General features: G+C 39.5%; 1 protein-coding gene across 3 annotated transcripts in view; it reads left to right on the top strand.

Annotated features, from left to right (window-relative positions):
* Positions 1–27,727, top strand: part of CTNNA2 (catenin alpha 2) — a 463,437-nt gene that overhangs the window by 35,209 nt on the left and 400,501 nt on the right. For all 3 annotated transcript variants that reach the window (XM_039550337.1, XM_039550338.1, XM_019287148.2), the window contains exon 2: positions 21,159–21,265. In XM_039550337.1, coding sequence (XP_039406271.1) covers positions 21,164–21,265 — 102 coding nt within the window. In that variant the 5' untranslated portion in view covers positions 21,159–21,163. The remainder of the gene's footprint in view (positions 1–21,158; positions 21,266–27,727) is intronic.

Here is a 27,727-nt window from a genome sequence, read left to right as displayed (position 1 = left end):
CATCCCGTTTGGCTTTAGGGATTCTGCTCACAAGTTGCCTCTGCACTTCAGAGTTAGTGGTATAATAGGAAATAGGAAAATTTGGCTGAAGAGAATAAACAGGCCACATTGGATGCTGGCTTTATAGTCAGTGGTTTCATTTCTGTCTCTCCAGAGCTGGGAAGAATAAAGTTCAGTTCTGCTAAGTCCATCACACTTCATCAGCTTGATGTTACAAAGGGAACCAAAACGAATCCACATTCGCCCTCCCATTCATTTGTCTTTCTGATATGTACAGAATTGATTTTATTTCCAAACATTTACATGCACCGGGCTCAGTGTATGTTTGACTTTAAAACAAACAAGCAGAAATGCAATTATGATCATCAGAAACTGTCAACAGAAAGAAAAATATCTTTGAAATGCTGTGTTGATGGGAAAAGGTAGTTGTAGAAAAGTTTTTGAAAACTACTAAGAGAAGAAAGAATTGGGACGAGACATCTGCTACACCAAATTTAGAAGTAGTCTCCAAAGGTTATTAGTAAAGCAATAACGTGTGTGTGGAAAAAAAAGGAAATGGAAAACTGGAAAAAAGCTGGCTTTCAAAAAGACTGAGGGTTAAATCACACTTGAGAATTTTTGGTGCTTTTAAGCACCATGAAGTCATCATCAATCTTATATAATAGGAACTCAAATCTTTTACCCATTGAAGGCAATAGAGAAAATTACTGATGGTTTCAATAAAGCAGGTTTAGAGCCCATATCATGGTCTGTAAGGGGAGACAGAAATTTCTGCTCTTGTGAGATCCTCTCGAGTCTGACACACTCCTGAACTGCCAGGCTCCTGATGAATCCTATCTCAATCTTCAGCACTCAGGGTCATTATTGTAACTTAAATGTGGTGGATTGACTACAGTACCAGCCAGCATAGCCTAAAAAGAAAACTAAAGTTATTTCAAATAATCTGAAGAATGAGAATATATCAATGAGACTCGAGTATCAGGTTTGTCATTAGGTTACTGATAAAAAGTCTGAAAAAAATCCAGTTAAAGTCTGGTTTGTCTTTGAAATTCAGGTAATATGTAAGTAGTTTTTAAATTTTATTTTACCAAGGTTTTTAATGAATCTACCAAGATAGCATGACTCAAAAGAATAATAAATTGTGTGAATTGTTTCAGTTATTGCAAATAACTTCGGCATTGAGAAACTCATGAGGTTCAACACCATCAAGTGCAGGGTGCTGCACTTGGATCAGAGCAATCTCAGGCACAAACACAGGCTGGGGGTGACCCTGCTGGAGCAGCTCTGTGGAAAAGGACCTGAAAGAGCATTGCCAGCAGGTCAGGGGATCCTGCCCCTCTGCTCAGCCCTGTGAGGCACATCTGGGGTCCTGTGTCCAGCTCTGGGCTCCTCAGGACAGGAGGGACACACAGCTCCTGGAGAAGCTGCAGTGGAGGCTGCAGAGATGAGGAAGGGCCTGGAGCATCTCCGTGCCCAGGAAAAGCTGAGGGAGCCGGGGCTGCTCAGCCTGGAGAGGAGCCCCAGCTGAGAGGGGCCCTCAGCCCTGGGTGTCCCTGGCTGCAGGGAGGGCTCAGGGCAGGGCCCGGGCTCTGCTCCGGGGCCCAGCAGCGGCACCAGAGCACCGGGCAGGGACTGATCCCAGGAAGTTCCACCTGGACATGAGGAAGAACTTTCCTGTGCAGTGACCGAGCACTGAACAGATTGTCCAGAGATGATGTGGTGTCTCTCTCACTGGGGGTATTCCAGAGCCTTCTGGACACAACCCTGTGCCCTGTGCTCTGGGATGGCCCCTCTGGAGCAGGGAGGTTGGACCAGGTGACCCACTGTCGTCCCTTCCAGCCTGACCTATTCTGTGATTCTGTGAGTTGAGTTTAAAAATTTTTAGGTATTTAAGAAGTCTGATATATAATGAAAAGTGATGATAATAAGAGTCCTCCTTTATTTTTTTAATTAATGAGCTGCCAGTCCCTTCAACCACCAAGTCCTCTTACTCTGAGTACACCAAAGTTTCATTCTAAATGTAATATATATTCTCCTTTCTTGCATAACACAATACCTGTATAGCTGAAACCATAGCATTGAATATCTCACTAAACCAATTCATTTATTCTGTCCTTTGGCGAACTGGAAACACTGTTTGTCTATTGCAAAGAATCACAGTGTCATAGTCATGGATAAGAGTCAGAGTCATAGATAGGTGGCATCTTGAAGTTACTAAAAAAAGCTAAAGCTGAGGAAGGATTTGAAGTAGACACAAAATTTTGTGTCTTCTACTCCAGTGTAACACACACCCAGAAGGAAAATTACCTGTGGCTGGGCTGGCTCTCAAAAGGTTCCTGAGGAGAAGAGAAGGTGAGTGTGAGGTGTAGGTGTTGTTCTGATAGTAACAGCTCCCTGCAAGCTTCTGGCTTTGGTTAGGATGAGGGATCCTGGACTCATCTTTCCGTGTGGTCACTGTAGAGTTGTGAGCTCTGCAATCACCACCATCTGTTTCTGGCTGCAGTGACTTCCATCCACGTGTAGGTTGCCTTCATCTTGCTGTACTTGCAGCCACCTCATACTAACAGGGTAAGCTAATGTTCTTCTTGGCTGAAAAATCTGGGCACCGTTGAGCTGAAGAGTCATAGAAAAGTGGAGCTGTTTTCTTGGAGCAGTCATTACCATTGTTGCAAGATTCCCAGTTAACCAACACAATTTAGTGAATTGCAACGCTGGCATCCAGAACTGTCACTTTCTGTAGACAGCCAGGCTCACTGGTGTGATCTGTGGGACGGATACTTTACGCGTTATGATCCCAGAAGGATTTTATAAATAACTCCAGCTTCACTGGGAGGTGGGATCTGTGACTGGCATTAGTGGTGTAATTCAAAGTTATGTATTAGTGTGGAGATTCTGCACTGAACTAAATGTTCCTGAAAGGTCAAATGGAATGTATGCAGTCAGGTCTGGCCCTGTTCCCAGATTTTATGAATGAAAACATAATATTGGGCTCGTAAAATCATATCCTTTCTCTTCTAGTGGAAAGTAGCCCTTTTAGCATACTTCCTTTAGAATTTGTAACTGCTTGTGTAATCTGGTGTGAAAAATGAGATGCTTTGCTGTTCTGTTTCCTTGGGTACAAGGTTGTCTTCTGTGTGGTCCTTTTCTCAGCTGATTGCTTTTTTTGTGTTACAGAGAGAATGCCATTCTCACATTCTGGCATGAGTAAACATCTGTGTATCCATGGCAGATACTGAAACTCTTTCTGTCCACAGCCTTGCTCAGATGTCTCCTTGATGCCCAAGTCTTAGGTTTCCATAGATGGCAAAGGAAAACAACAAAACAAAACCAAAAACCAAACCAAAACAAACAAAAAACCCCAACAAACTTAAGAAACCTTAAAAAACCCAAACCAAAACTAACCCCCAAAAAACCCCAAACCAACAACAAAACCAACATCCCCCCCTCAAAAAAAAAAAAAAGGAAACCCAAAACCCACCAAACCCAGCAAAAATGTTAATTGGAAAAATTAATGCATTTTTCTGCAGTACAAGAAAATGACTTGGAAGTTTCTGTGGGAGCTACACAGCATGAAGCAAAGCTGAAGTGCTTTATAAAACCAGGGTCCTAAGTGAAATATATATATTTTACCTTGATTTTTTATGCTTATTGTTTTATGAAACTTAGCCTTTTTTTTTTCTCCCCCAACACCTTTCATGAACAATCTCGAAGATCATAATGTGGCTGTCAATGGGAACTTTGCTTTTTGTTTAGCTTTTTGAGAGTTGCTGGCATATTTTAACTACTTTTCCCTTCCCATTGTACCTTCCAAAGTAAATATTCATTTGAGAACCTGGCTCTGTATTGTGCTTATAATCTAGTTTTGAGCATTTTATTATGTACAAACTACTTTAATTACCTGTGGAGTTTCTACACAGGTTGTAAGAAAAGTAACTGCTTAAAAAAATCAAAGTGTGGCACTGGTATGAAGGCAAATGTGTGTTCTGTGCCCATAGGATTTCACTGTGTCTGGTGGTGGAGTCATTAATCAAATGTAGTTCCTTATTTTCCTGATAAAGGAGGGAAGAATAGGAGTTCAATAAATGGAGATGTCAGTGATTTGAGAGGGAGAATGCTCTGCCTTTTTTTTTGTTTTAGTGAAATTGGAAGCGCCATTCAGCCTTATCTGGAAGTTCTATCCAGCACTCTCAGGTTCATGAGTTTTAGTGGTGCACTGAGCAGGAATAATGTTACATTTGAAACAGAATTATTGTGCCCTTCAGTTACTATAAGTGAGCCTGGTTCAAACTGTGTGGCGTTTCAGCTGGAGCAAAGGAGACCTTGGTGACGCAAATGACAATTTAAATACTTGGTTAAATATCAGGAAACACAGATCTCTTCATAGAACTAATAAAATCTTCCAAAACATAAATGCTGTTTTCTGGAGGAGGCTGTGCAGACCAGAAGATATGCAAATATTGTATTTAAAGGTAATTTGTGTAAGCTAACACTGCTAATAATTGGAATTTGCATTTGTGCTGGCATATGGGAAAAACTAATTAACCACTCATGCCTAATGTTGCATAATAGGAAATGGTAACTTGCAGACAAATGCATGGAAAACTTATCAGGTTCTTGTAAGCAGGAGCCATGGTTCAGATTTTTGGGATTCAGGCTGGGTGCTGCAGCGTTCTGTGGGATCAGCAGTGTGCAGTGTTGGGTTCTCTGTGAGCTACATGAAAAAACCCTGGGACAAATCCCATTCCAACCTGCACTGTGTGGGTTGAAAGCTCTGAGGGACTCTGTGAGGTGAGATTGGAAATGGACTGTGGCACTCTCAGTCCTGGCCGGAAATCCTGTAGGCACTGGAAAGCTGGGAGTGGGCAGTGGGAAAGGCAGGTAATGCCTGGAATGTCCCAAAACTTTGATTGACATAGACTTTGAAATAGAATTGAAATGACTTTGAAATTTCCTCATCCAGCAGTTATAGGGAATTTCTGATTTTGAATGCAAAATGCAGAATTGTGCATGAAAATGTCTATTGATATATCTATATATGATTTCAAATCAGTTATGTGGAATTTTTTATTTAAACACTTCAGTAATTGTCACTTTTGAGAAGGAGTTAGAGGGTGTATAGCTGCCAATAAATTAGGGCTCCTTCTTGTAGAACAATGAAAAGCATACAAATGTTGAAGTGTCTCCTGTGTTAGAAAGTTGGCTTGTGCACTTTTGTGTTCCTAATGAAATTTATCCATATATGAAGTTCTTCTGTCATGAATGTGGAAATCTAGAGTAACTTGTCAACCAGAGCTTTTTAATATCAGGAGGAACTATAAATGCTTTTCTATTCCTTTTACCTAGAAGGAATAACTTGAATTTCCTACTTCACTTAAAAGTATATGTACTTTTTATTTGTTTGTTTTGTATTTGGGCAGAGTAAGTATAAGGCAAAAAAATGAATAATTCCTAAATCAACAACAATTTTTCAGCCATATAAATATATTATCTCCCAAGAAAGCAAATTAAAGATTTAGTATATAACTGTGGATTTCCATACATTTTCAGCTGTAATTTTAAGCTGCAGTTTACAACAACAGTACAAAATTATACTGTTGAGACAGTATAATTTATGAGATGTGTTTGTAGTTGTGCAGCTGATAAGGACAGGATATGAAAGGGAAAAATCACAGCCACAGTGCAGTGAAGTGACAAAGGAGACAATTTATGTGGTTCAGACAGGACGGTGCAGGAGATTGTTTCAGGGAGCAAGGTCAACTGTGTACAAAGCTTCTCCTGAAAATGCTACATTTAAATTAATTAAGTTTATTTTAATGGAACTCGAAGTGACTGGGTCCACACAGGGTATGGCTTTTATCTGCCCAGGATAACTGAGCTACTTTTCATTCCTCTGTCTCTGGCTGGTAAAATGAAACGTTATCTTAAGGCATTCTGAGAGAATGGAACAGTGAATGATGGATAGATAACTCTGAATGAGAGTAAGAAACAGCAGTGGTGATTAGAACACTGATTGTATCAAGAACATTTAAGAAATTATCATTTTTCCCCTCCTTTTGTGCACTTGTCTCACTGATGACAGGATCAAAATTAATTCCACAAATAATCTCTTCTGATTCTATGTTTTCTTCTCAGGCATGAATACCGTGTTTTGAAACGAAATACAGAGCATCAAAAATATTAATGGGAAGAGATAAGTTTGTGGCTCCCAATCTGAAGAGATTTGTTTAGGAAATGCAAAAGGTGACATAAGTGAAGATGAATGCTGAAGGTCTGCTCCCTTTAGGTCATCTCATTCTCAGAGGCAGTGCTGCCTTTGTCCTGAGATGAGTAAAAATGAGAGGAAAGCCTAGGATATGGCATAAATGATGCCAAATCAGTGCTATCAACATGTCTGATAACATGAAATATTTACAATAATGGCATTATTTGGTCTGCTTGAACACAGGCTTTGAGCGTGAGATTTCAGGGGCAATAGAAATAAAATGTTAAGCCCTTTAGAGATTGTACTTTTTAAAATTATTTTTGTAGGAAAAACAATAAGCTGCATTGTCTTAGTTTAAGATAATGCAGACATAGGTGTTGCTGTGATATTCCTGGCAAAAGCCTCTGACCCATAAATCTAATTTCCCATATTGTAATCTTTAGCAAATACTACCTTAAATTACCCCATGTAGCTGTAGATTTCACACCTGTGTTTGTGTATACAAATTTTGCCACATAGATGTAGGCAAGATAATGGTGGATTTCTGGGATTAACATTTTGTCTGATTCAGTAATAACCTGTGTAACAGGGCTTGGATTTGGCATATGTTAATGGGTTAGATTCATTTATGGATTTGATTAAATGTGCTCATTGTTGGGAAACATTCTGTTGCAAGACCTGCATAGCTAAGATTTATCTTAAGTTATTATTTTAATTTACTTTGCTTACTTACAATAAACTAGTGGAATTACATAGAAGTATTTTTTTCTTCCAAAATTTTATTAGTTATTACCAATCCTTGCTCAAAAGTTTCCTTAGGAGGCCAGCCCTGTGATGATGTTCTCAAATTTCTATCTAACCAGGAATTTCAAAGTAATGGAGGTTCAGTACCTGGGGTTTCATACTATGACCTCATACATAATTAATTTTTTGCCCACTGTGAGAGTTTAGGAATGGTGTTTTGTGATGGTAGAAATAGAACAGTAGTAGTTTATTGATGTATTTTTGATTATAGTGTACTTAATATGTTTGGAATTAAAGCTTCAAAAAGCAAGTATTTTCTTATTAATATCTGGTTTCAGTTGAGTTTGCTCTGATTATATTAAAAAAATTAATTGCTGGTAGGAATGTTTGATTTCTTTTCTGTGATCTGAGGAAGTAATTAAGTGCTGTTAAATAGAATCCTATTTCTTGAAGTGACTTCCTTTTCTTTTGAATTTCCTCATTAGCTGCCATCTTACAATTAAGTAATTGTGCAAGATCATCATGGATTACAAGTAGTATAGAGGATTTAAATGTGTATTGCTGCTTTTGGGAATGTGTGAACTGTTGAGGGGCAGGGGAAGGGAAGAGATGCAGGAAAAATTGTGAGTGTTCGATTTAATGTGACTTTTTTTCCTGCGAAACTAAAATGATAGTAAGGAGCTGATCAACCTGAAAGGGACTGACAGCTGGTTTTTATATTTCCTTGCTGTCAGGAGGCACAAGGGAAGAGAAGGGGACAATGGGAAATGGTCTCAAGTTACACCCGGCGAGGTTCAGGTTGGATATTAGGAAAAAATTCTTCACTGAAAGAGTGGTCAAGCATTGGAAGGGGCTGCCCAGGGCAGTGGCGGGGTCACCATCTCTGGGGGTGTTCAAAAAATGGGTATATGTGGAACTTAATATGGTTTAGTGGGAATGGTGATACTCAGGGGTTGGATTTAATGATCTTGGAGGTCACTTCCAGCCTTATCGGTTCTGTGTTAGAAGACAAAAAATGGCTCCTCTTTTTACCTGATAAATAGGTCATATATAATGTGTATAATCTCTTTTCTGTGATGTGTTTTCTATCCCTTTTGGCACCAATAGCCCATGGAGAGTTGTCTGAACCTCCCTCTTGTCAGAGTGTGAGAACATTGACAACAGAACAACTGTGTCTCTGCCTTGTAGATACTGGAGAAGAAAATGTCACCACCAGTTCAACCCCTGCGTTGCTGCCTGTGCCTGCCCTTCTCAGTAGTGATTCCTCACTTCCAGGAACATCGTGGGTCTGTGATACGAAGTCATTTTCATGAGTGCCTCTGTGCTAAGCTGAATGGTTTCTCTGTGTGTCTCTTTTAGTAAATGAAGCTGCTGATGCTTGAAAGGCAAATTGGAGCTGTCATCTCCATGTTTCCCCTCAGATCTGCTGGCTTACTTGGTTCCTGATCCTCCCTGTCAGGGCAAAGCTATTCCTGCTCTAACAGCCTGGCACCCCCTGCCCTGCTTGCTTTATCACACAGGAAGAGGAAAAGAAGTAGATTTATCTCCCTCCTAAGAGCTGGCCCAATCTCTCATACCCTGGAGGTTTCCTTATCTGCTGGAGGTTGTCTCCAAGTGATTTGTCCTCGTGCTCTTTATACCAGAGTAGGCAGTAGGCTGGGGTGTCAACAGTTTTATACTCCATTTAATGAGGGGATGAAGTGGTTGATGCCTCTGAGTAAAAAGTGCAGGAAAGCACTCCCTGGTAGGTTTCCTGGACTTCTCTATGAGGCTCAGGCAGCCTTGAACTCAGCAGCTTTGGGACAGTCTGTTAGGGATTTTTTTGTTTTATAGGGTTTTCCCTTTCTGTTCCCTGTCATGAACGAATTGAGGTACTTTATGAGCTGATGGAAGCTTCTCACATCTGTAGTACACTATGACAGGGAGTTCCCAAACCTTTCTGGATGACTTCAAAAGGTTTTTGGGGGTTTTTTGACACTTTCTTTTTTTTTTTTTTCCCATTGGGAAAGACAAAAGCAAGAGGTTGTTTAATTTTATCCATGACACTACAGGTTATTATTATTAGGAGAGGTTTTTATTAGGGAAAGGTTCTGTCCCCGGAGGGTTCTGGGGCACTGAACAGGCTCCCCAGGGAATGGGCATGGCCCCAAGGCTGCCAGAGCTCCAGGAATGTTTGGACAACACTCTCAGGCACAGGTGGGATTGTTGGGATTCACCTGTGCAGGGTCAGGAGTTGGGCTTGATGATCCTTGTGGGTGCTTTCCAACTCAGGACATTCTATGTTTCTATGATTTTAGGTCTTCTTTTGTTCTGCACTATGAAGACTTTTTAATCTCTGTAGTTTTTTGTGGAAGTCCTTGACTGCCCTTGTTGCCCGTGTATTCCTCTGTTCTGCAATATTCTTTGTAGGAAAGTGATGGCTAAATTATATTAATGATATGGATTTATAACGGCATAATGGTCTTTTCTGGTTTGTTCTTGTTCCCTTTTAGAATAATTCCTCACTTTATTTTTATTGCTGCTCTGTGTTAAGCTGGCATTTACAGAAAGCTATTATAATTCACAGATTGCATTCCTGTTTTTAATAACCAATTCAGAGTCCATCGTTATGTATGCAGGCAGGATCCTGGTCCTTCCTGGTTTTTATCACTTTGCATCTATTAGTATTAAATTTAATCTTTTCCACTGCCATTGTAAGAACTTCAGAGCAATCCTGCTCTATGGCTCTTGTTTGTTTGGAAGGAAAGAAGGGAGGAACAGGTAAATGGTCAAATCCTGTGGGCTGGCATTTTGCATTTCAGTAATACTCAGTCCTGAGATCAGTTAATTTATTGTCAGTAACTAGATTTCCTGGAAACATAAGAGGAGAGGAAAGGACATGAAAGTAAAGGAAAATAATAAATGTTGGACTATCTATAGTTTGAATTCTTTGTGTATGGTGGATCAGGGAGGCAGCTAGAGATACAGAAGGGAGAATGGAACCTGTAGCATTCCCAGAAACCTGATGCCTTCTGAAGAGTAATGAACAGACACCCAAACAGGTTTCCTGCCCGTGTGTTATAACAGGGGTGGAAATGGGCTTTTTCAGGCTGTCAAAGACATGGCAAAATATGTTGGTACCCAACAAACCTCCTCAAAGTGCTAGAGTTGAGAGCAAAGCCAAAGGAAGAGCTCAACCCTGGAAGGCCACAGTTGAAAGGAGATACATTTGTTCATAAATCCCTTTCATTTTGATTCCATCTTCCTGAATTTTCTCGATTGTAATTGTCAAGCTGTGTTCTAATAAAATCTAGTTTTACTAATTCAAAGCCCTTGTAGTGTTTTTGGTTCACTTAATTGAGAGAAAGGCTATGAGTAGATGTGGCTCAAAGTAGGGGTTGACACAGGGCCCAATTAAAGTCACAGTGATGAATCTGAGGAATTCTCTCATTCTGTTACCAGTTGCAGATGTAGTCTGTAGTGGCATTAATTTAATTCACTTAATTAATTCACTTGTGGTCATACCATAAATATCAGCAGCTAAAAAAAAAAGATTGTGAAAATTTCTAGAACGGTGACTGTAGAAGTTCTAGCTGGTAGAGTTAACACATCTTTGGGTATCACAGTTGACTGAGGAAAACTAAAAAACTCCAAATTTGGTTTGCCAGTAAGTTTTTTTTTCTTTGGTTTTGTTTTTTGGGTTTTGGGGGGATTTTTTGTTTGTTTGTTTTTGTGTGGGTTTTTGTTGTTGTTGTTGTTTTTCTCGTTGATTTGTTTGATTTGGTTTGGTTTTGGCTTTGTTGGTTTTTTTTTGTTTGTTTGTTTGTTTGTTGTTTTTTTTTCCCCTCCCTATTTCAAATGTTGATTAACTCAAATCTGAGGCAAGAATGGTTTCATAAAATATGATGCTGGGCCTTTGTAAAGGACAAGATTATTGAAAGGGTATTTATGTTCTAAAGGTGTTGCAGGTTATGTTGTCTTGGACTGCAAATTAAAGCTAAGAGGACAACACAATTACATCTCAGATAAAAAAACCTCTCTCTTGTCCTTAGGATGATTGATTCCTTCATGGAATAGGTGGGCAAAAAACATGTTTAGTTGCAAGTCCTACACAGAAATCAAAAAATATGGGCTGATGATAACAAATTAGATTTCCTGTTGCAAACTGGAGCATTAATAGAATAGAGTAGATGAGAAACAGCCCCATCAGTCTGTTCTCAGGCAGCAGAAAGCTGGAGCCGCAGTGATAAGAATTATTTTTGAAGAAATAGTATGGCACAGTGGAATTAGTGAGGACAAATAGGGAATTTAAGGAGTGGGATGTAAACATGTAGTTAAAACCAAGTGAACAACAACAAAACAGCCACAAGGGATAAGCTTAGAGTGCTTTGTACATGGCAGCAGAACAAGTGATAGGATGCCATGGATTAGTGAGGGCAGCAGAATCACCTATTGACTGGGTATTGGGATACAGGGAACAAAACAAAAAAGAACTCAGGCTTAAAGGCTGAACATCCCTTGATGGGACAAATGGTGATTCTGGATACTTTCCATGCCTGTGCAATGGAGAGAAACTGCAATGACACTTGTCACTATTGAATTATCTGCTTCTTTTTCTTTAATTCTGCTGCAAATACCCCACTAAAGCCCAGGAACATTCATGCATCGTTGTGATGGCTGGCAGCATACACTGGAGTTATTAAAGACAGGGATGTGAGCCAAATCAAATAGATTTACTGTCTTGAAAACTGGGTTTGTTCATAATAAGACGTTATGGAGGAAACTTTAAAAATTTGGTATGGTGAGGAAATGTACTACTGTGATGGTGGGTTTTTATGCTACTGCTGTGTATGTGGAATGTAAATATCAGCTGCCACTAGATTGTGATTTTTCTGTCTGGAAAGGTGTTCAAGGCCAGGTTGGACTGGGCTTGGGGCAAGCTGGTCTAGTGGAAGTGTCCCTGCCCATGGCAGGGGGTGGGACAAAATGAGCTTTAAGGTCCCTTCCAACCCAAACCATTCTGTGATTCTGTGATTATATCATCTCTAGCTCTGTAAATAATCCCATTACTTGGAGAAATATTTCTTAAAACAAATCACCTCCAACATGTCCAATCTATGATCAAACACTTCTCTGTATTTTATGGGTAGTGGATTGCACCAGGCAGTGCCAGTGCCTTTTTCAGCTCCATGAATTGTGTTGCCATGGAGCATAAATCTCCCGATGTCACTGGCCTGTCTGACCCACTCCAGTACATTTATAATTAGTGGGGACTCTTAAATCTGTATGCTTCTTATCTTAATGGAAGGTAGTGCTGTAGATTGTGTGGTGTTCAGTGCTGGAGTTCAAGGGGTCTGGAATTCAGTTGGATAAAAGCAGTTTAGTTCCTGCTGGAGCGTGTGAATTGACTTTTCTGGAAACCTGGTTGTTTGTTGGGGACTGAAAAATGACCTTCAGTGTGTTTGCATGGCTGTACAGAACTTTTTGAAATGCAGCCAGATCCCATCCTTTGCCTTTTTTAAAATTTTTTGTTGACAGTGTCCTGCAGGAAGGAAGAGATGTGATTACTGTAATCACCTCCATGTCATGCACTGTATCTTCTAATGAAGTCAGTTCTGTTTAAAGTTATCCTTACCTGAGAGACAGTCAAGTTCTGAATTTAAAATAAGCAGGGATGAAAAATCCATCTCAGGTCCCTGTTCCTCATACATATTTTTTCCATATTTAAAAATCTTTTAAAAGTTGTTTATTTCTATGAAGAAATAGAAATTTCTGTGAAGCTGTTTAATTTCAGCTTTCACTCACTTGGCCTGGACTAGGGAGTCTGTTACAATAACTGGTTATTTTTTGGTTTTAGGATTTCTAAAGTTCTCTTAAATAAAAATCTGTAAATCTATGATACCAACTTCAATTTTGTTGCCCCCATGTAGTACTTTGTTACATATTCAAGTGTCTGCTTCTCCCATTGTTTTGTAAGAGGTTTATGTTGAATTGTCAGCATTGCTCTGAGATAATTCTGCTTCTTTTCTGGATTGTCTTCAGTACTGTGCATACTCAAGAAAAATAAGAAAAAAATCAAGATTAGTCCAAATGTATAATGGATTAAAGAGAGCGGTCAGGTGTTAGAAGCCTTATCTCTCTCTCTTGACATTTTTCCAAAGTCATGTGTCAGTTTTGGGAGAAACTGCTACTTTTTTTTTGTTTTTTAAGTTGCCTTCTTTAAAAGCTTTGAGATGGCATCTTTTACATTAAAAATTGTACATGTTCCCTGATTGCATCACATCCTTTTGAATAAAAGACTTTTCTGAATAGGAAACACAGAGCTTTATTATCTTTAATTCAGTTAATTCAGTTGAGAATATAATGGTGATGCAGTTCTTATGCCACATTGTATTTCAGTTTTTTCCGACTTAACAGAACAGCAGCAAATCCTCTGAACACACAGCTGGGGAAGAAAAAACTTCTTGGATATCATCATGGATGGCAATCTATGCACTGTGCTTTATTTAAAACATCCATCAGCATAAGAACAGCATCAGGAAAGTTTTCAGTAACAAGTGACCAAGCAGAATTAAGGAGTTCAGTTCTTATTCTTAGCATTTAGTTCTATCATTGCAGATTTTTACTTTGTCCTTTGTTTGGATTAGTGGCAAATGATTATGGAATGGTACCCCTGGCTCCTCTCAGAATGAGGCCTATTCTGAACAGGTTTTTCTAGGGATAGAACAACTTTCTGTAAAATGCTTAAAGGAAGAGCAGATTTAATGAACACAAGGTTAGATGATGAATTCCTCTGAGATTTTTAGGAATTTCTCAGAGGCAATTGATGAGAAGCTGGACAAATGCAGATACAGGACAATTGAACATCTGGAGGTTGGTGGGAATGTTCAGAGAGGTGGATAATGACCCCAGATATTAATTGCTGAGGAAAATATCAGCTGTGCTTCCACTGGGCGTTGTTTGAAACCAATCCTATTTAATGTGTTAATTATGGAGTTGGAAAATGGCAGAGCTCCTTCTCCGTGGTGTGGAGGCTTGTGGACTTTCCAAGGGCAAGGGGAGACTCTTCTCATCCAGTGGAATTGTACAAGCTTTGGGCTGGTTGTGTCTGTAGCTCAGTGCAGGAAAACAGTGTTGCACCTGTAGGAACAACAGCAAAAAACTCTTAATTAAAGTGATGAGTAATTAGATAATTTAAAGCTTAGTGAAAGAGAAATGTGTGTAGAGATGCTAATACAGCATTGCCATTCTAGTGAAACCAGCAGGGAAACAGTCTCCTGAAAAAGCCAACCAAACTAAAAAAAGCTTAAAACCCCCTAAAGCTTTGACTCTCCATAGGAAAAACTGTCAATTGTTTCATTTAGAGGCAGCAGTGGTTGATCTGCCTGGAATAAAGAGTTCTCTCTCAGAGAAATGAAGAGCAGCTGCAGGGTAATACAGAGGTAAGGTTAATTGGAGTTTCCAAGGATGAGGAATTGTAAATAGGATTCTTTCAGTGAAAGGATGACCCCTACATGCAGAAGCAGAAGCTTGAAAAGTCATGGTTAGGATTAAGTTCAAGAACACTTTTTGAAGAATTGGTGGAACCTGAGACACTAATTCTGTGTTATAAGGGGAGCAAATGTGTTAATTTAAGCCAAAGATTCTTAATACTTCTCTGCCTTTGTGAAATGTGAGCTGGTATTGCTAATGCCAAGTTCATACTGTGGAAAGAGTCAAACAGAAGAAATTAATAAATGTTAGGATTTTTTTTTGCCTGCAAGGTGTGTGATTAATGTTGCCTTAAGTAGAAGCAGAAAAAAAAGTTTCAAAAGTTACGGGTTTACTGCTAAAAAAGGAAGGTCATTTCTGTAAATTCAGCATATCTACAGCAATTTAACTGTCTTACTCAGATATTACTTTGCTACATGTAGAAATTTGCATCATTTGGGGGAAAATGTGATGGAGAGAGAAGGCAGAGCGTCGGATCTGCGCCGAGGACCTGATTTAAAATGATTTGGTTTCCCTGGGCTTGCAGCATGACCCTACATGAACCAGCCTCCCAGCAGCACTGAGCTCAGAGGCTTTGATCACGTCCAGAGCTGTGAGAGGACTTCTATTAGGAGGTGTTGAGGAGCTGTGTGAGTACAGAGCGATTTGTGGGAAAATCCGTGGTTGTACAGAAGAGACAGGACAGCTTCTTCTGAGGCCTGGGCTGCCCTGTGGTACAGATTCCTTAAAATCTTCTGTTTCACTGAGCTTTTTGGGAAACTCCCCTGCCTTGACTGTTAAAGTTGCTCAGAGGAAAAAAAGCATGCTTGTGTAAGAAATGCAAGATAAATGATTTGAATATAGGAATTTTGTGTATGGCTGTTTAAAGCAGCTTTCAAGCACTTTGACTGCTTACTTGTATTGGAGTAAATTACTTTTCACGTGATTCTACCCCTAATATTTATTAAAGCAAACAAATGCAAACAACCGTATTTTTCATCCTTCCTAGGGATAGCACTCCCTAAATCACCAGGCTCCTCATGGAGAACCAACCATTGGGAATTTAGGTATTTTAAGAATTGAATATTGGATATAACATCCCCCTGGAGTGCAGATCTTCTAAATAATAAACTTCACCTGAGTGCTGAATGATGAGAGAGCCCAAACAGGCACTCAAACTGCAGCTGTAGGTGTGTGAGCCCTTAAAGTAGAGTTATTTTTCTGAGCCATATAGTAGATAAAAACGATTTGGACACTGCATGCAGTTAAGGTTTGCACAGAATTTTGAGGTACATTCTCTCTCTCCAGTTGAAGCAGAGGCAGCAGCGGGCTGGGTGTGGGTGGAATCTCTCTTACTCTGCTCCTTACGCTGGTGTTTGCGCCTTCCCTGGGAGTTTTTCAGGGCCTCTTCGATTTCTGGAGGCAGTTTGCCCTCACGTCTGAGGCAGGTCTTGGTATAGGCTGTTGTCTCCAATTGAGCTGGTTAATATGACTGAAAAATGTGAATCACTCCAGCATTGTCTTTTTTTAGCTTGCCGGTTCCTGTGTTGGGGCTCTCCATGGTCTCTGTCCCCCTGGCTCTGATGCCAAGGTAGTCTTTTCCTTGCAAAGCCCTTTTCCTTTCTTCCTTGGTGGTTTACTAGTTAGAAATCTGAGTTTTCATCATGGGCTGCTTCCATTTAAGAACTTTGTTTTGTTGAGGCCAAAGCAGAATCTTGCCCCACTGTGGAGGTGGAGGGTTAGCAGAAGGGGAGAGGGCTGTGAATCCGAAAGGAAGTTGAGAGCTTAGAAAAGATCAAATTAAAAATTCTCTGCGTGGTTAAGCTTGAGAGTGGGGCCTAAAGGTTTAGTCTGGCTTGTTTCTTCCCTGCCGAAGTTTTAGGAAAGAAGAGAGAAGAGTCACATTCATGAAACAAAATAAACAAGTATGTCAAGAAGTTGTTTAAGTGTGGAGATGGATATTCCTTATAATCCTCCAAACCATCCTGCTCTGTTTATTATTTTTTTACTTTCTCCTTTCTTCGTTTTTTTAAGCTGGGTGATAGGAACTGCCCGTTTGAGCTCTGATTGTTTCGGCCAGATCCGCTGGAGGCTGTGCTGGTCTGTCATTGACTAATGTTAAGAGCTTTTTATCTGCAGAAAGGCATGTTCTCTATTCCCTTTCTCGTTGCATTTCTACTCCTTGTTGTAAGTCTCTGTCCTCTTAGCACTTCCGCTTTATTTCCTTTCCTGGCAATTGTTACGCCCTCCTGCTTTTTGTCGTTCTGTCTCTGTTTGTATTCTTGTGTGAGTAGAGACAGAGAATGGACAAAGGGGTTGGGAATTGTGCTGGAAACCAGGCTCCCTTGAGTATCAGAGCTCTTGCAGCTACACTTTCTGCTGCTCAGGTCAGAGCAGAGGTGCAACTGCATTGCTCAATACTGCAGATAAATGTAAGGGAATAGAATCTTGGCTATATATACCACCAGATTTATATATATATATATACATATATATATATATATATATATACAGCTGGTTTGTCCTGTGCTTCAGCCTCCCCTGTACCTGTGCGAGCTATTCCGGAGCCAGCTCGTGCATCCCTAAACACTGTTACGCTCCGTAGGCAGACTCAGGGGTATAACCATTCATGTGTTTAGATTTCCATCTCCCAGTGAAGCGCATAAATGTCTGTGAAATCAGTCAGATTTTTTTTTTTCTGTCTGTCTCAGGAGATTGTGGATCCTGCTGGAAGGAATTCCTTATTCCTCCCAGAAGTCTGTCTCTGTGCAGAGAGGTGTTTGTTTTGACGTGGTTCTCAATCTTCAGATGTGAACTGAGGAAGTGCAGACTGTGTTGTTCAGTTTTTAACTCATCTTAAACCAGTTTGTGTCTGGAGGAGCTGCCCTGTCCTCCACCTCTGCTGCTCTTCTCAGAGCTTTGGTTGTGACCTGTGCTGCCATGAATGTGGCTTCAAAACCAGGCACGGAGCTGAGCACTTGTTTTCCTTCTGTAGGGTTGGTTAGTGTTCAGCCAGGTTCTGTTCCTGGTGGAATTCACAGCCCTGTTACTAAAGGAGAAGGGTAGAAACATGCAGGAAGGGCTGAGCTGGGAGATCAGGTGTGTTTAAGGCATGTGTGGAAGTGCCCTTTTGATCTGGACATGGGGGCTGCAGTCCGGGGTGGTGACTGGTGTGGGAGAATCAGTTGTAAAGCATATTTTCTCTAGTAGTCCATATAAATGCCTTGAAGCATTAGATACTAAAAATCTAGTATTAGAAAGTTAGTATTTTAAATCTACTATTTGGAAACATAGGCTGGCTTATTACTATTTTGCCTTTTGGCTCCTCTCGCCTTACTGATTGTCTACCTTGCTAGACATCTTTCTTTCACCAATGAATATCATTTTTTGCCTTCCAGTAGCAAATAGAGTGTTGGAAGTACAGACTTGTGCTGCCAGCATTGCCAGTCTACTCTTGCCAACTGATTAATCCTACGGCTTTGCTATGAGTCAGGTAGAAAGGGTTTTTAATTTATTCAGGATGAAATGTTTACCATCTGTCTTTTCATGTCTGCATTGCAGATGTGAGCTGGACTAACAGCTGGAGGCCTGTTCAAGACTGGCAATGTTTATATTTCTAAAAACTTATCACTTTGCTTCAGCAAACGTTGTATTTGCTTGTAGATTTTAAATATTTTTACTCTTACACTGAAGTTGCAGCACAGAAATGAGCTGTCACTTGTGAGCGGCTTTGACCCTCAGAAAAAGCACTGCTGTGTAAGTCACACGGAGTGGATCTGTTGTGGAGGAAAACAGGGAGTTGTAGTGTGATAGACAAACAATTCCACGTGCAGAACATTTTGGGTTCGTAGGATGTTCCAAAAAGTAAAATGATGCTGTGTGAAAAGGCTGGTGGTAAGGGTGGTATGGGGTTTAGACTTTTAGGGACTGTTATGTAAGGGAGAATTCTACTGACGTGGATTTTGATTCCACTTGTTCAAGTAAATATTTGTTAGTATTTGCTAAAGTAAATACTTGTTTTCTTTACAGATAGGCTTTGAAGACAGACTGGCTAAACAAATGCTCACACTGAACATTACTGAGCTGGATAGAGACATTTCTGTATTGCTGTATTTAGGAAAAGCTAAAAGCTTAGAATAAGAGACATTTTGGCACTTGCTCAAGGAAGAAGAAACACAGGCAATAGAATTCCTAAAATATATTCTTGAAAAAAGTCTGGAGCTAGTTTCAGGTTTAGGACTGAAGTATCTGTATACTTCTATAGCAGTATTATTACAGCACTGTTAACTTATATTTCCTATCAGTGGAGTACTTAAAGCTACTTTTGGGGAATATTTGGTCCAATAGTCATAAAATACTCTTAGTATCCTGTGCTTTGTCCAACTGAGCCGTCCCTGTTAGCCTGTTTGGTGTAGGAAGTTCAATGTAGAAATTGCAAGGAAGAAATATTCCATCTATTCTTACATACACACTTGGTCAGGTAACTTCGTTTTAGTCTTGTCATTTAAAATTGCTGTTGTGACAGCAGCTGAAGGAATGTTGAGAAAAATACATTAATTTGACTTTTTTTTTTTCCTTATTTGCTGTTGTGGTGTAGATTTGACTCCGAATGAAAAACAGTCATAAGTTTTTAATAAGGTTTTTTCCTGCATGTGCTGTTTTCTGTTTGAAAGCCCTGCTCACCCTTTCATATTGAGTTCTGAAGGATATTTGTTTCATTTTTTAGTAAAGGTTGAACCTGAGGCCGTATTCTGGGATGTAATATCTGATCATCCAGGTTATTTTTAGTATCACCTGCATGACTGCCATCCACTGAAATTAACTTGCTTTTGTAGGCTCTGGACTGTGGTACAGCTTTGGAATTATTTTTGAAATATGACAAGTGTATGTTTGAATACTCATGTTAATAGTTGGTGAGGAAAAGTGTGCTTAGTAAAGAGAAAGACTATGGGACATATTTGAAAGTATCATAAGTTACAATTAACCAATTAGAATAATTGTCTGCTTCAGACTTATTTTTTGAATTCCAGAAGCCAACTGGAGTGGCAACCAACTTTATATAAAAGAGAAACAGGCTCGGAAAGATAATTAAATATTGTCTGTTGGAAAAATGATGGCTCCCACATCAACCATGTTTACAGCAACTAGAAACTGCCTCAGTTTTCTTTAATCACGTCTGGGTGTTTTCAGCACTGTAAAACATGAAACCTAATGGGTTTTTGTGGAAGAGTGGAAACTGAATAATAGTGATTTTAGCACTCGCTAGATATTGTCTGATAATTCTGTTACCAAATGTTTGCAAGAGAGGGGAGGCTAATGGTGGTTTTATATGTGATTTATAAATACATTGATTAGGGAGTTCTGATATGCCTCTGTTTTTGAGCAAGAGTTTTAACCCAGTGAGAATCTTTTACAGCCTATGAATGAATTTTGCAGAGACTCACCAGCCTGTTTATATTGATTGATAGTGATTACTCAAGACATCCTCCTGAGCAGAGCAGTAGAATTTATTTTGTATATACTGGATAATGCTGCTAAATCCTGAGTAACTACCTTACTGAATTGTGCTTCATGAAGTGGATTGTGATTCAAGAGGCAATAGCTGAATTTCTTTCCATTTTGTTCCCATAATTATGGTGGTAATTCATTCATTTATTTATTTGTTAATTTCATAATACTAAATTAAAATACTAAAGTTACTAACTTAAAAATACTAAAATTGTTTTCTGGAGAAAACAATTTAAAACTTTTGGGATATTGTATACAGAGGGGCTTGACTTAAATCTCACACAATGTCCAATATGATATTACTGGTTTGTCTTTACCTGTTAAGTGTTCTCATGGTATATGGGACTTCTAATCTTTCATTTTAATTTTAAAATGAAGGGAAATATTTAAATTATAATTATTTAAAATGAACATTTTTCTCATTAGATTTTTCTGTCTTCTTGTGTTTGGTGGACAAGTTAATTTATATGTGGCTTTTCTTGTCACCAAATACTTAAATCACTGTCCAGCGCAATGAGGTGCATTGGATGGCTCTTACAACCTGACAGCTGGACTTCTCTGTATGTGGAATTCTAAAAATGAAGTCAACTATCTAGAAAATGGCATGAAAACCTGAAATGGGAAATACAATGACAGCAATTTGCTGTCGTCTTCATTTTGGGCTTTGTTTAAGCTTTTAAGCCTAAGGTGGTCTGCAGAATCTGTTTTGGCTTTAAATGAGTCCTTCTCTTTTTGATGGAAAATTAAGAAATGCTGAATACTGTGGAGAAGTTTGATTCAAAAATCTCAACAGAGTTGTTGAATTTGTTTTATTCCATTTCTGAGTATTCTGCTTCCTTGCCTCTCCCACTCTGAGCAATGCAGGGGGATATGGGGGTTGTAGTAAGTTCATAACACTCCTGCTCCTTCCTCACACTTTTCCCCTGCTCCAGTTTGGGTTCTCTCTGTGGGATGGAGTCCTTCAGGATACACCTGGTCCTGCCTGTTCCCTCCATGGGATGTGGTTCCTTCAGGACACATCTGTCTGCTGTGATGTTGGAGGTACAGGAGTAAAAAAATCCTGAATATAAATGTCTAAGCACTCTTTGGATGTAGCAGTGGTGCACTCGGAGTTCTTGGGAGTAGAGGAACCTTAGTGAGATTATGGAGAAGTATTTTATATGTGGATATATGTATTTATTCTTTAAATAAATGATATTCAGTATGTGGATCTTGCACTAATAATTTTCGTGTTACGTAATTTTATCTGTTCCAGGGAGTATGACTTCTGCAACGTCACCTATCATTTTGAAATGGGACCCCAAAAGTTTGGAAATCAGGACTCTCACAGTAGAGAGACTATTGGAGCCACTTGTTACCCAGGCAAGTATCTTTGGTTTGTTTTGTTTCTTCCTTCAGCCTGATGCTGTATTTACTCTTTTTACATAATTATCTTAATAGTGTTGGATAATAAAAACATGAGCAGTTTTTGTTCGTGATCTCTGTTGGAAAGCTCTGTTCAAACATGTTTAGAGGCTCTTGTTCTAAATAATTTATAGTCTCAAAATATGAGCAGGAGTACAGTAGCAACAACTATTTACTTATGTCTGTCATATAAAGCAATTTAGAAAGTTATGGAACAGCCGATCTAAGATAGGTATCTGACTGAGCACGTGCTCCTGGTTTGTTAATTCACTTTGAAAGACAGGTTCAAAATAGAAACAAACCAAAACCAACCATCCAAATTACAGAAACTGTTAAAACCTGTTTCATTTTGTCCTGCCATCATTAAGAGTATAGGTAGAGACCCGGTGCTGTTCTGTTTCTGAGTTGCTCTTAATAATGGTAAGCTACTTCTTTAATTCCCCTAAAATGATGTCTCTGTATGGTTCCTCTGCTCTTTGAGTGAGTCACTTCCCAAAGAAATGACATCTGGATGTCTTTCTTTGTTTTTGAAAAAAAATTATGTTATTTCTCTACAAATTATTCTGCACATGAAAGTCTCTAACCATGTACACAACTTCACAGACTCGAGGCAGAGAGTTCTTTCATTCCACATAGCTGGCAATAACATAGTAATTAACTTTCGTTATAAACCTTGATAATTTTGCTCTTGATATGAAAGACAGACTAAAATCCCGAATTCACTGTAAAATCAGCTGAAAATGAGGTTACCAGCTCTCCATTATTCTGGTACTGGTGTTGGCACAGCAAGTGAAACTTCTGTGCACCAAACTCTGATGTGAAACCCAAGTTACTGGGTCCTCTGTGAGGGAATTTCCTGTTTTCCTTTAGCTTTACTTTTGACTGCTTTGCCCAGAGAAGAGGAAACATCAGTCCAGAAGGGAAAGTACCATTGTAGCTTCATGGTTTCACCAGGTGCTGGATTAACTTTGGGCTCAGCTACACCTTTGTTTGATAGCACGCTTGAGCAAATGTAAATCAAGAAATCACAAGCTGAGCTACAGGACGTGGATTTCTTTAATGATAAAAACTCATGTTCCCAAGATTGTATTTTGATGAGAAACAATGTATTTCTATTTTAGCAGTCTGTCAAGGAGAGTAGAGAAAATAAAGTGCTGTCTAGAGAGGGTAGAGAAATGTTAGGCTATTCTTTTATTCAACTTCTATGAATATTTCCATTCTGATTTATTCTTCTCATAGGTTTCTAGATAATAGGAATAAATAAAACCCCCCTTTTGAACATGTAATTTTATTTCTTATATTAAGGAAATAAGTAGTTTTACTTATTTCCCTCTGCTTTGATTCCAGTGGAGTATGTTTGACTAAAACGTGTTTTATATGAGCCACACAAGCATAATCACGAAAGCTCCACGATGAAAAATGTGTTACCTTCAGAGTGTGTTTATCTGTTGCATTTTTAGCTGAAGTTATTCAGCTGCTCTGTTTTTCTCAGATAAGTTAACGATCATCCCAGTTTTAAAGACTTTTTATTTTTTTCTGCCTGAAATTGCATTTGCAGTCTGGTCAAGTCGGGAATAGTCTCTTGTTTACCTCTGTTGGGGCTTCGATTGCAATCTGCCTGTGCAGCGGCAGCCTCCAGAAGATGCCAAGTGCACGTTCCGCGGGCAAAGATTGGGATCTCCTTAAAAAGTTTCAAAGCAATTTCCTTCCTGAGAGAGAGAGAATATCTAATTTGAAACTTTATCTTGGCAAATAAGTAAATAAATAGATAGGTATTTAATCCCATTCAGTTTGAGCTCTGAAGTCCACTTGTGGATTCAAATGAGCTGCTTAACAGGGAGATCATAGAGATGGGAAGTTCTTCTGTGAGTCATTGAAATAGGTCACTGAATAGAAGAGAGAGATTTAATGGCCCCAAAAGGCAGCAGAACTTTGCTGCTAAAGTTCCTGGGCAACCTTTGAAGGCAGTCCTACTTCCACAGAATAATTCAGGTTGGAAAAGCCCTCCAAGATCATCGAGTCCAACCTGTGACTGATCCCCACCTTGACGCCAGCCCAGAGCACTGAGTGCCACGTCCAGTCCTTCCTTAGACACCTCCAGGGATGGGGACTCCAGACCTCCCATGGCAGATCCAATGCCTGACCACCCTTTCCAAGAGTAAATTCCTCCTGATCTCCACCCTGAATCTCCCCTGGCACAGCTCAAGGCCATGTCCTCTCGTTCTCTTGCTGGTTGTCTGGGGGAAGAGGCCAGTCCCCACCTTGCCACAACCTCCTGTCAGAGAGTTGTAGAGGAGTTTTGATCAGCAGTTTGGAGCAGATGAAATCCTGAGTCCCTTACAGCCAAAATTTGCCTGATAGTGTGATTTCCAGCACCACCAGGACAAATTTGTGCTTTATTTTGGCATTCACATTTGAATATTTCAGAGCACCCTCTTGTTCTGCAAGCTGTGTATGATTTTGGACAAGGCTAGAAAAACTGGAAATTGTTGTAGACAAGTTTTAGGGCTGCAGAAATGCAAATTTAGTCCTTTGTATCTTTGAACTTAGACTCTGAACTCAGTGTATGTATAAGCACGACTGACAGATTTCCAGATGATGGCACATCCACTGGTTTGTACTGATACTTTGGAGAGTAATGCAGAAATGTGATGTGGGTTTGAAAAAGAACACCTCAGCGAGTCAGGGGAAGAGAACAGTGCATTAAAAGTGAATTTTAGACAAGCTCGTTAGTGTTCCAGGTGAGAAAATATGGATAACCTAGGAACTGATTTAGAAGAAATTATAAGACAAGAGGGATTGTCTGAGCTGGAGGCAAAAAAAACCCCTCTGAAAATCCATTAGCTGATCATGAGAAAGCATTAGAAATGGCAGACCTGCATTTATTCTCGGAAGCCCTGAACAAGCAAACTAATTAAAACTTAGTGTGGATGTCAGAGATGGGAGAGGATTGGTGCTTGCTGGGGTACCCTGTTCCCAGTGCTTGTTGCCATGTTGGAAGAGTAGCAGGTAGGACCTGTCACATCTTTTATTAACTTGCCTTTACTGAGATTTTCTAAGACATACATGCTGGAAAAAATTATTAGAATTTCTTTTCTCCGCAGTGTTGAAATTACTAATTGAAATGTGTTTCTTTTCTCTGGCTTTAGTGTCACAATTAGTTAAAAGCATAAGATAATTGTATTTATTGCTGCTTCTGTTTTCTGACCTTTTTTTTTGAGCTACAAATGTTACAATTTTTGATTCTGTGGCATTTTTATAAGGAAATAAATAACTAAAACATATTCTCAAGTGTTGCTGCTTATTACTCTCAACCTTCCTGCACAGTAACCAAGTGGATTGCAATTTTATTTGTTACACCGTGGGTGGTTTTCCTAAGAAAAAAGAATTACATTTTTAGGAAGGTTTTAACTGCAATTACACGATATTTTATGTACAGCTCAAAAGTAAGACTTTTGGAAGTTGTCCATAAGGAGTCAGGGGATATTTTTTGTTTCTGGTGGTTTTGAGTGCTAGTTAAATAGGTTATGAACACAAGCTATATATGAAAGGAAAAGAAAAAAACAAATAAATGCCAACTATAAACCAGCACCATCCATGCAATTGTTTTTGGAAAAACACCAAAAAATAATCATATATGTACACATGGATGAAAAGATGAAGGAGCTGTGTTGAGTTTTTGAAGATGAGATTTGCTCTTGTGCTAAGGCTTAAATTTTCTAATGTCAATCTGTGGTTCTTTTCATTAGTTTGGCCTGGGAATTTTAAATAGCAGTGTGGCCATTTTATTTTAACTGTGCCTTTATTCCCAGAGCCATGCAGCAGTTGTGCCTTTTAGGATCTTTATTTAGGGCTGTTATTTATTATTGCAGAGTTTTAACAACAGCACAAATAATGGTGAGCGTTCCTGTTGCAGATTGTTCATGACTGATTCTGTTTTCCTTCAGTATGACACATTTTTGTCCTTCTAGATTTGCTAGGAAGAGACAGTTCTGAATTGCAGTGCATGTGTGGTGGGTTTTTTCCCAATAAATTTAAGATGCCAGTTACAGCATCATAAAGGAAGCAACAGTCTTTCATAAGGCAGACAAAAATTATTGATTAATGATTTTGCATTTTTTTAAAATAATAGCATCACTCAGTAAAATTAAGAGCCTATACCTATGAAATAAGTCATTAGATAAAATTCCAGATACTTTTATTTCGTGCAGTTTATTTAGAAAGTCATAATAATCTTGGTTGATGTTATTATTCATGAACTTGGGACTAATCCAATCCCTTGTGCAGCGTGCTTGGAAAATGGACTAATTTCTATATTATCCTAAAAAAATATTTCCATACCATATTTCCAACCATTCCAGTTCACTGGATATTATTTACATTTGGTGAACGCTGGTTTTCTTGTATTTGAACCCTAAATCTGGTGTGCTGTTTTCCATGGGAAATATATTATTTATTAGTTTTGTCAGCTGCATTTGAAGCCCAGCTTTACTTTTGGAGGGTTGGTGAATGTCTTTGCATGTTTCAAACAAGTTTGTGAAAAAGTGGGTGGTGGAGCACTTTATGCCTGATACCTGTTGAACTTCTTTTAGTATTTGCACTGAATTCTCCAGCAATTTCTTTATTTGATACCTGGATTCAGCTGAAGTCGCTTCAAGACAGACCTAAGGGGAAATGAATGATAAGGGTTTATTTTTTGATGATTCAAGCTCAATTCAGTTGTATAATAAGGTCAATATTAGGTCAATATTATTTAATTTTTTTTTTTAACCTGGACAGGACCATTCTCCCAATAGTGAAACTAATTTTAGTTTAAGCTCTTTCTGTCAGAATAGTCCCAAGTCTGTAGTGTTTCTGGGAGCATGGGAGGTTGGACTGTGCCCCAGCCGTACCTAGCATGGATTAGGTGATGGCTGTTCATGTTGGGGAGACAAAGTAAAATCATATCAGGAAAGGAATATGGAACTATTTTATCTGAAACTGAACTTTAAACATTTTTATGCAGTTATTATATTGAATAGGAAGAGAATCCTCCTTGCTTTCTCCAGCATTATAGAATCATACAGTCAAGTTGGAGAAACCCTCTAGGATCACTGAGTGCAACTGTTCTCCCAGCACTGCCAGGGCCACCACCACTGACCCATGTCCCCAAGTGCCACATCCACAGGAGGCATGGGCACTCCACCACTGCCCTGGGCAGCCTGTTCTGGTGCTTGACCACCCTTTCAGTGAAGAAATTTTCCTTGATATCCAATCAAAACCTCCCTTGGCGCAACCTGAGGCCGTTTCCTCTTGTCCTAGGTTTGTGCAATATATTGTTTAAAATAATTTCTGAACTGAAAACTCCCAGCTGCCTTTTTACTTCAGCCTGTTTTTTCAGCCATTGGATTCTTCAAGAAGCATCTGCTGTGCTCTGGCCATCCCTGTTTCTCCTTTGCCATTGGATTCAGTAGCATCCGTGCCTCTCTGCCTGCTCTAGTTGGGATCTTGTCAGCATGGAGACTTCGTGCTGTCTAGGAGAACCTTTTGCTACATTTTGGCTTTTCTGTTTTTACTCTCCTGTGCTTGAAAGCTGCAGGGTATTTATAGTACACAGTGTCCTGTAAGGTCTGGACCTTGTCAGTCTGTGCCTCCCGTTTTCTTCACTGTTAGAGGTGTTTATGGATGTGTTTGTACTTTGGAGTTCGTCCATGTGCAGGTTGGCGTTTGCAGGGGGGAGAGCAGGACTCAGAGGGGTTTAGGTCTCCTCCATTACTCCCATCTTCTGCATTTATGGAATAATGATTCTTAGAGCAATGCAGTATGATGGCTGCTTTTTTTCCTCTCCTGCTGCACAAGCCAATGTGGAAAGATGGTGAGATAATTTGTCACTGGTATTGTAGCTGGAAATGCAGATTGTGCTGGGAGTATCTTAGGTGTGCAGTAAGCTGTGACTGAAAAAGCTCATGGCTAAAATGAACCTGCTCTAATTTGTAATTCTTTGTATTAAATGCTAGATTTTCCACGCGTTGGATAACTCTTCAATTTTCTTCATCATTAGGCAATTTTTAGTGGCTCAAGGTTACCAGGAAGTGTTTTTGTCTTTCTGTGATAAGGACAAAATAATTTTCTTCACAGAGTGGTTTGGTTGGAAGGGACCTGAAAAATCACTTTGTTCAACCCCCTGCCAGGGGCAGGAATGCCTTCCACTATCCCAGGTTGCTCCAAGCCCTGTCCAGCCTGGCTGACTCTTTCCTGTAAGTGTAGGGAAGAATTAGTGCAAGCAGTTTCATTGCTGGAGCCCAGGAGTGTCCTGATCCTGTCTCCATCCTGTATCCTGAAATAGTATGTTTGGAACTTGTCTAGACAGCTTTCCAACCCAGTTCTATTCTTGCAGATGGTTTTCTGGCAGCTTTCATGGAAGACTTTTCAGAAAATGTT

This window comes from Corvus cornix, chromosome 4, assembly GCF_000738735.6.
Source record: "Corvus cornix cornix isolate S_Up_H32 chromosome 4, ASM73873v5, whole genome shotgun sequence".
Lineage (NCBI taxonomy): Eukaryota > Metazoa > Chordata > Aves > Passeriformes > Corvidae > Corvus > Corvus cornix.
Note: the sequence above shows the minus strand (reverse complement) of the source record. Positions and strands in the feature narration are given on the sequence as shown.